This window comes from Nymphaea colorata, chromosome 7 (genome assembly GCF_008831285.2).
Source record: "Nymphaea colorata isolate Beijing-Zhang1983 chromosome 7, ASM883128v2, whole genome shotgun sequence".
In the NCBI taxonomy this organism is placed as follows: domain Eukaryota; kingdom Viridiplantae; phylum Streptophyta; class Magnoliopsida; order Nymphaeales; family Nymphaeaceae; genus Nymphaea; species Nymphaea colorata.
The window spans coordinates 16,113,226-16,122,145 of NC_045144.1; the positions used below are offsets into that span (position 1 = coordinate 16,113,226).

At 38.6% G+C, this 8,920-nt stretch overlaps 2 protein-coding genes across 3 annotated transcripts; one reads left to right on the plus strand and one right to left on the minus strand.

The window, feature by feature from the left end:
- Positions 1 to 1,051: 1,051 nt before the first annotated feature.
- LOC116256988 (uncharacterized) lies at positions 1,052 to 2,019 on the minus strand. Its single transcript, XM_031633556.2, has 2 exons — positions 1,886 to 2,019; positions 1,052 to 1,370 (listed from the first exon to the last, which is right to left on the minus strand). The coding sequence occupies exons 1-2, from the start codon at positions 1,995 to 1,997 to the stop codon at positions 1,123 to 1,125; spliced, it is 360 nt and encodes a 119-aa protein (XP_031489416.1). The 5' UTR covers positions 1,998 to 2,019; the 3' UTR covers positions 1,052 to 1,122.
- Positions 2,020 to 6,047: 4,028 nt separating this feature from the next.
- On the plus strand, positions 6,048 to 8,673 carry LOC116257360 (uncharacterized). Of its 2 annotated transcripts, XR_004173360.2 has the most exons (3): positions 6,048 to 6,169; positions 6,271 to 6,709; positions 8,058 to 8,668. XR_004173360.2 is itself a non-coding variant. In XM_050078845.1 (2 exons), exons 1-2 carry the CDS (start codon positions 6,526 to 6,528, stop codon positions 8,279 to 8,281), a joined length of 408 nt encoding a protein of 135 aa, XP_049934802.1. In that variant the 5' UTR covers positions 6,183 to 6,525; the 3' UTR covers positions 8,282 to 8,673. The 2 variants fall into 2 exon arrangements, 1 of the variants encoding a protein (XP_049934802.1); XM_050078845.1 differs by lacking the exon at positions 6,048 to 6,169 and having other exon boundaries at positions 6,183 to 6,709; positions 8,058 to 8,673.
- Positions 8,674 to 8,920: the final 247 nt, after the last annotated feature.

The following is an 8,920-nucleotide window of genomic DNA, read 5'->3' on the forward strand; positions in this document are numbered from 1 at the left end:
ATAGGCTACAGCAGATTTTTTACAAATCGGGTTGCATGGATGCGATCGAATGGCAAGCGTGAATTTGGAGATTCAATTAGACGAAACAATCAACTTATAATTATTTAACTTAAGCATAACGATTGATAGTACTTGTGCTGGTAATGCCAAAAGTATTGTGGATAGATTAATTAAGACCAATTCAAAGAAATTAAGTAAATTTTCTTGCATTAATTCTTAATACAGTGGCTAAGTAACCAATCCAAAGGAGGATTGCAGACCAACATAAGCTCAGCTTGTTTGCGACAAGACTCAGATTGGCTCATAAAATACTCATATGTGATTAGTAGATCTCATCGAGATTGAAGAAGAGGATATTACAGAGCAACATAAGCTCAGCTTGTTATATGCACATCGGTGCACCAGAGTTTGTAATGACAAAACTACCTTTAATCAGTATAATTTTTTTATAAGGACAAAAAATGGTACTAAAATATTAACAGATTAAAAATGACATTTTTTAAAAAAAACCAAAATATCCTAACTTCTATCTTATTTTTCTAGGCTGTATATTTGATGGGTGTACAGGATGTTGCAAGCAACTCACTCTCTAGTCGATGGTTGCAGAGCAATCATCCAAATGTAACAGGTACATTGAACACCAGTGGTGGAGTTAGGAATCTTGGTTTTAAGGGCACTAATCCAAAAGTTCCATGCTTGGAGGGGCACCAATGTATATAATTAGTCAAATATTCCAAGACAGCAATATAAATCTGGAGTTGATGTGGGCAATTGCCCACACTAGAATACATGTTGATGACATACGTACAAAGTCGAAGCATGTGAACGGCAAAAAGCAAATTAATTTAGGCTCAAAAGTCACCTGATTGGGCTACTTAATAATTTAATTTGATTGGAAAATAGATCTATTTCGTTGCATCGCTGATTCAAGAGTGTCAAAATTTAACTATTTAAATGAAACTAAAATTGTTATTTTCAAATTGTTTCCTTATACGCCTTCTCCATTTTTTTCAGCAGAATTATTCAGAAAATTGATCACCCAACAACTCAACCCAATCACATAACCAACAAAAACTGGCACCACCCCCTGTACTTATCACAAATCAGAAGGCTAAATGCTTCTTATAGGAGAAGGATAATCATCAAGCTGGTTGCCAACACTGTGAGCATCGTCATCTCCAAGCAGTGATTCCTTGGAGATGCAGAACTCTTGCCATATGCTCCGGTGCGGGGAATGACACGCACTCCGCCACTCCTTCCTCCGCCTCCTCCTCTGCTTCCGCCCCCTCCTCCACTTCTCCCTCCCCCTGCCAATTTCCTTGGATTTGCCTGGATTATTCCAGTGGTGATATCCATGCCCTGCACAGAAACTGAGCAAGTGCGGCACAACTTAATTACTAATTCTGCATACAGCAAATTCGTTTCTCATGACTTTTCATTCGATATATCTACCTGAAGCTGCACAATACCGCATACTGAACTTATCCACCTTTCTGTTGGGATAAATGGAACAATCCGATCAACATGTGGTAAAAGCATTCCGTGTTATCAGGTAGAGCCCTGATTTTTTTTGGGGGCGGGCCAAACCATCCGCAGGTCGGGCTAAAAGGAGCACTGGTCGAATCAAACTAAAAAAAATTGATTTTTTCAATATAATTTTTTTTTTCTGCACTTACCAGCCCCCACTTCGTCCGCCCCTGCATGTTATCTCATTCTATTAAAACGAGTGCTGATTGCAATCGAACAGCTACAGCTTCAAAACAGGGTAATTGGTTCAGTTGGACAAGCCATTGTATGCGGCAGTCTGCTCAATTGAGAGCAGCAGAGCAACCAAGAAAGACCAACGATTTAAAAAGAGGAGGTGGGACATGTAGAAGATATATACCTGGTGATAAGGTAGAAATTTCATTGGAAGAAGCCGGAGAAGCAGCCGCTGGGGTTGATCGAAGAATAAGAGATAAAAGCAAGAAAGTGATGAAGATGCACCGCGTGGCCATGGTAGCGATGCAAGCTCAGAGAGAGAGAGAGAGAGAGAGAGAGATGCTATCGGCGGTGGGGGTGGTGGAGGAGATAGACCTTAGTTGGTTGCTTTTTGGGTTTTCATTGAAGACAACCTTTTAAAATGATTCAAGGAAAAAGTCAAAACAAGATAAATCAAAATTAATAATGATAAATAAAAAAAATCTTTTCACAAAATTTAGTTTTTCATATTTATCTTTGTCAAGATTACAGGAACGTCATCTATTTAAGTTTTTTCTTTTACGTTGTGTAACAAGTCTCAAATGAAAATAATCTTTTTCATTGCATTTTATTGAGTCCTGTCATCAAGTCTGTGTGCATGGTTCTCTCGTAGCTACTCACTTCAAATGGGACCTTCACCAGTTTGATTGTGATAATGTTTTTTCAAACAATTTTCTAGTTGAGGAGGTTTACATGTTGCAGCAGAAGGCTGTGAAGGTCTTCAATGTCCCCATCTTGTTTGTTGCCTTGCCATAGTCTTTATATATATTGAAACAGGTTATGCATGCTTGGCATATGCGGCTTAGCTAATTTTTTAAATCTGAATTCAAATATGAATATGATCGGATCCAATTTCTTAAATTCAAATTCAATCTGATTTCTTAATTGGATATTATTTTCTTTTCTATACCTGATTTTTTCAAAACAGTTATATCCAATCCAAATAAGATACATTGACATCGTTGACTTGAATTGGGATGTTTAGGTTGTTTCAAAATGGAGAGAGAATGAAGAATTGAGTTGGAATCGAGCTGATAGGGTAGTTCCACTTCCACCTGTATTGAGAATGATTGTATGTGGATAAGGATGTTGGTCCTTTTGAAAATGAGACTGGTTTGCTGCCAGATTTTGTCTCTTTGGTCATTTGACCTTAGAAAGCCTAGTTTTTTAAGTGTCATTTGGCAATAAAGACACTAGTTCTATGAGTATCCTATGAATCTATTACAAATATTAAGGTATAATCACACAACGTTAAAACTAACCTTCCATAAATATATGACTCAATCTTTGTGGCAAATTCATGCAATACTCACATAGTGTTCCCACTGTCAAACGACATGAAACTCAAACGTTCAATGTTGTTGCTATTTTGATTGGGAAATAATTAATAATTTAATTTGGCTAATTAATTAAGGCTCAAAAGGCACCTGATTCGGCTAATTAATAATTTAATTTGATTGGGAAATAGATCTATTTGGTTGCATCGCTGATGCAAGAGAGCCCCATGCACCAACAACATTTATTTCTTTTAAGTATTTGTACCACTCATAATTTTCTTTTCATTTTGTAAAACAAGAAATCTGACAAAAGTTTTCTTTGCAAATGTTACTTATTATTCTCTAATTGTTATGTACCAAGATCACTATAGCGATAGGTTTTTTCATTTTGTGATACAAGAAATCTGACAAAAGTTTTTCATTGCAAATGTTACTTATTATTCTTTAATTGTGATGTACCAGGATCACTATAGCCATAGGAAAAGAGGAGCTAACAGATGATCTAAAAATGAAAAAGGAGACATGATTGAAAGTTTTTAAGCGTTGCACCATTAGAGCTAACATTCTCAATGTCTGTTAGCTCTAATGCTACAATGCTTATAAACTGTCTGTCATGCTCTTGGTGAAACATGTTCATTCCACTCTTTATAAGGGAATGGTGGTTCTTCTATATCTTCGATACAGGACTATAAATTCTCACTTTTCTTTCACGTTACAGTACTATTATTCACACCAGCATTAGGCCCCACAACTACAATGACAAGGACCAGTTGCCATGCTGACTAAAGTGTCCTTGAAGCCTAACTTTCCATATGCTAGAAAAGACAAATTGCACCAAACCTTCATTAGAAATGACAGCACAAATAAAAATTCAAAATGTTAGACATAACAAAAGCAAGTTAAACTGAATCATGACTCCATTTTTTCTCACTATATCTAGGGACATCAAACTCAAACTATCCATCAAAAGAGATGGATGTCAGGTGAATTTTTTTTTTTTCCTACATCAAGGAGGATAAGGAAGAAGTGGGAGAGAGGTTCCTCCCCCCCTCCCCAACCCACCATCATGAGGAGCGACGTCCGGCATGGCCTTGATGCCGGCCGGAGCGCCTGCCGGCGATGGTAGGGTGAGCTGCTCTAAGAGAAGAGAGAGGAGAAGCATATAAAAGAGAGGGATCAGTGGGAGAGAAGGAAAAGGGGTGGAGGGAGGGAGGGAGAACAATGGGATTGAAATTCTGGACTCTGATTTTAGGTCGATGGTCATGATTGGATGGCATCCTAACCATATCATATCCATGCGGTGGTTTTGAGAATCAAAATTGGTTGGAACTTGGAAGAAGCTTCTTTTGGCACTAAATTGTGCTTCCTAACATGTTTTAACATAATCTAATGTCCAAAGAGGGCATTGCTATTGTATAAATTTGCTCTAATTTTATAGAGTAAGTTTGTGAAATAGTTACAAACCATTTCTTTGGACAAACGGGCCTAACAAGTGACAGACTGAGTTCCGAGTTTCCTTAGTAGTGTAAAGTTGTATGTTCTGTAAACACTAATCTATGGAGGGCCACTATCATTCATTTCTCCTTTGGCTTGTTGCCCCAAATATCTGGGGCAATGTCAACAAGAACTTTTGGCAAGGAAAGAGCTCCATGTGCTGCTATCTATTTAGAATTTCTATAGAAGTTTTGGCTTGGCAAGCCTATGAGAGTGGGTGTTGTCTTGGACTCCACGCACAAGCAGCCACTTGCAGGAGTCAAACTTGGAGCCAGGAATTTTTTACTAAAGGCCTAGTTTTGAGCTCAAATTGGGCCAACTTGAGCTTGACTACTCGACTCCAAAAACGCCAGTTTAAACTCAAATCAAGTTCCATAAAACAAGCGCGAGCTCGACTAGACAATACAGCATCATGCTTGAGCTCGACTTGTTTGACTCATTTGGCTCACTTCTATTATAAACTAACAGTTAGAACTAGTATATGGGGCATAGCCGAAAGGAGGTGCTCATGGGCCTTGAACCCACCTCAAAAATTTTTCTTAAAAAATTTACATGTAAATTTTAAAAAAGTTCACTTGTTCTAAATAAAAATTTTGAAAAATGTATTTCGGTCACAATTAAAATCTAAAAACTTTAATTCAGCCACCCTTAAAAAATTGCTAAAACTAGTACTAATGGATAATAAATGCTTAGCAGCATAGCTCTAACTATCCGAGAACTAAAAAATATTCTTGCATTTTCTCACCCTCAATGGTGGTGGAGGTGGAGAGGAGCATGGCGACACCAGAACCAAGATCAAGAAAACTAAGAGGGGCAGCAGTGAGGACTGCAGCTGCAGTTGGCATACGAAGCTCAAGCGCCGGCGGCCGTCGAGACGGCGTGGCGAATTCAGGCGGCCTTAGCTGCTTGAGGATTAATATGGGGCCTGTAGTCTTATCGATCAGCTTGGTGGCAGCCTTGATCCTGCTGTAAAAGCAACTGCTCCTGCTGTTATACTTCCATTCTTTTAACTTATTCTTTTTGTCCATAATCTGAAGAACAATGAACCACTTTAATTCTCAAAGTCATGTTTCTTCATAAACACTGCCAAATACGAGCATGAATCTCTTGATCTTTCCCTTTTTCAAATATTGCGATATATTATAAATGGATGGGAGTGAATACATTAATGTAAAAATTTAATTTCCTTGAGATTCGTAATCTTATTCGCCGATTCAGGCAATGCCGGTCTGAGACTTCTAAGATTTGATTGCATGTCGGTCAATGCTTTCCTCGGCACTTAATCCCATCGAAATCCAATTAGACTCCGGCGTCGACGAATTTATGATTTGAAGATTCGGACAAACCCAACGACAGTAAAAGCGCGTCATGTAGGTGCACACAATTTTATTTTTCCACCAGTATAATTAATAACTAAAATATTTTTAGTTCAGAAAACTTTTTGTAAAAACAAAATTGAAAATAAAAAAAAAAACTATAAAAGACTTTTCTTTTTAATAAATTATGAAAATGTTCTTTCCTTCCTTACTGCTCAAGGTAGGCACGGTGGACATAACTTTCTCCTTTGCTCATCCTGTTCTTGTCTCCTGCCGACGTTTCCAAATCTCACGTTGCGAACGATATTGTGCCGATTCGTCGCACATTGCACGCCAGATCACGTGAACCTTTTGCCCTGCCTCTTTTTCTTGTGTAGTCTCTCGTTCGAGTTCACATAATTCAGCAAATTTATATTGATGTAGCCAAACTTTTTTGGATGCAGATCGGATCCCACTGGCTCCGCCTATTTCAGTCGAGTGGGCAATTGCCGTGAAGCTCCCAGACAGCATCTTGTGAATGGAAAACTTTTGCGATCCAAAGCCGGAAGGTGCCCTTACCTGCCCCTTTTCTGTCGCTGTGTTAATAAGCAATTCAGAATAGAGGACGGTGAGAGCGAGCAGAGAAGCAAAGGCCGTCGTCGTCACTCGGTTGACATCGGAGGTGGAGCTACAGCTTGACATAAGGAGGTCGGACGGAGATGAGAGACGGCAGAGATCCCTTCAGACCGCCAGCAACCGGTGGTGGCGAAAACAAGAAGGCGGTGATGGCCGGGAGAGGCGTCATTATAAGGGCAGCCTTCTTCCTCTTCCTCTTTTTCTCCGCAAGACCTTGCTTCTGTTTATCAGCAGGGCCTGCTGCTGGCCCTTCATCATTCTCCGCAGGTCTCCCTCTTTCTATCTCTCTTTCTGTTTTTATAAATCCCAAAGTGGATATACAGTGTAGATTATGTGTTTCTTCTTCCTTCCTCAGCCTATCGTTTTATTTGGCGTTGTTTTCTTTGATGAAAAGAAAGTTGCAGATACCAAATTAAGTGTTTGCAGGATATCTTCTGCTGTTGATCGTCTTCCACCTCACGAAAAAATATGCGTTTTCCTTTTTAACGTATAGGTAAAAGCTGAGTCGAGATTCAGGGACTATATATGGGGAAAAGCTACTTTAACTACCTCGTTTGGATGATTTTGAGGATCAAAACTCGTTGGAACTTGGAAGAAGCTTCTTTTGACACTAAATTTAGTTTTGTTTTATCATAATCTAATGTCCAAAGAGGCCATTGCTACTGTATTCAATTGTTAACCTTTTGAGGAATTTAGGATTCAATAGCTAGAGCTTGAGGTTAAATTGTATCATTTCTACTAAACTACAAGCTTGTTTTTACCGAAGGCATGTAGTGATCAGAATACTGTTGGTCTGTGAAAAAGGGAGCCCCCATATAAGGACAAAAAATAAGTGAAGAAGTTAAAACTCTTTTTTTTTTTTGAAAAATAACCAAATATTCCAACTTTCCTGTTCTTTTCTTTTGGGTGTATACTCGCTGTTCACTCTCATGGAAAATTAAAAAGTATTTGTTTTTTACCTCATTTGATGTGACTGAGCTTGTAGTGCATGCTGACTAAAAGATGATAATACATGTTAGTCCCCGTGTCATTAAGTTCAACTAATTTGATGGGAAAAAGGAATGTTGGGTGCACAACCCTATTCACACAACAAATATAGACTGTTTAAAAAAAAAGAAGGTGGGTTAGCGTATTTTATAAGTTTATAAGTGTTTTTCAGTCTTTTTACTTTTTTCAATCTCATCTTTATCTTTTTCAAAACCTTCATTTTTCACTTTATTACCACCCATGTGCATGTGCAGTAATCAGTAATCAGGTTGCTTTTGACAACTAGGATTTTTAGTCATAGGGCATTTGCATTGGTGACACAAATTTGGTGTGAGCCCTACATATAATTGGTGACACAAATTTGCTGTGAGCCCTGCATATAATTTTCAAGTCATAACAATGTAATTTTGAGATAATATAATGTGATTTTTAATGGGCTGGTGTGGGCAGTAGCCCACCCTAGACAGCAAGTATCTCTTTACTTCTCTTTGGATAGTATATACCAAGAGAGATATAAATGTATACGGTAATTAATAACCCGAAAGTAAGCAGGAGTCCAAGAGAATTTTTCTAAAGTTTCTATAGCTTATCTGAGGTGATCATTTGCTCATTGAGGACGAATATGAAGGTGGAGGAGCAGTTGATCAGATCGGCCAATTAAGGACACATCATACTGCAATTAAGAGGCAAGTTATTAGTGGAGGTGAACCTGGAGTTTCGAGAAGAAGTAGTTCCGCCAGTGGTAGAGGCACATCGGCCAAGACAAACCCCACAAGAGTTCCTCAGTCAGCAACCACTGCCATGGTTCGGACCTTCTGTTGGTTGCATGGGCAGCATTCAGTTGTCTCTTGATGTGGAAGTGATTAGTATAATGGGGATGAATACAATCTGTTGGGGAGGCCAAAGTAGTTGCGCAGGTCCAGGTTTCCGTCTTCATAGTTGTCTATGTTGTAAAAAAAGAAACATATCATAGAAAGTTATCACACATATATACATGCCCTTATGCATCATATCATGTATGCCCTTATGCCACTCAAGCCAATAACTGTTGGCCTATACTAGCAATTGTTCCAAACTCCTTGGGCTTGAGGCAACTATAGTGAGGGGCTTATAAAAAAGGAGTTGTTATGTGATTGGTTGTCTTATCTTATAGCCTTTAAGTTTTTAGGTTATAACTGAAACTGCTAAGGAATGGATTGTAATTTGCCGCCACATGTTTGCTTTTCCTCCTTGAGCTTGATCTTTGATACCAAGTATTCTAAACAATTCCTATCACACAGTCCCACACACACACACTCAGAGAGAGAGAGAGAGAGAGAGAGAGAGAGAGAGAGAGAGAGAGAGAGCCGATAAAATGGGAATATATAACAAAATTTGGGGGACAAGAGGTCCCCTAAATATAAAAGCAATCCGCAAAGAACAAAACACGCAAAAAACACAAGCAGGAGGAACAAATATACAATACAATGCAAAGAAAAATAGGAGAGAAGA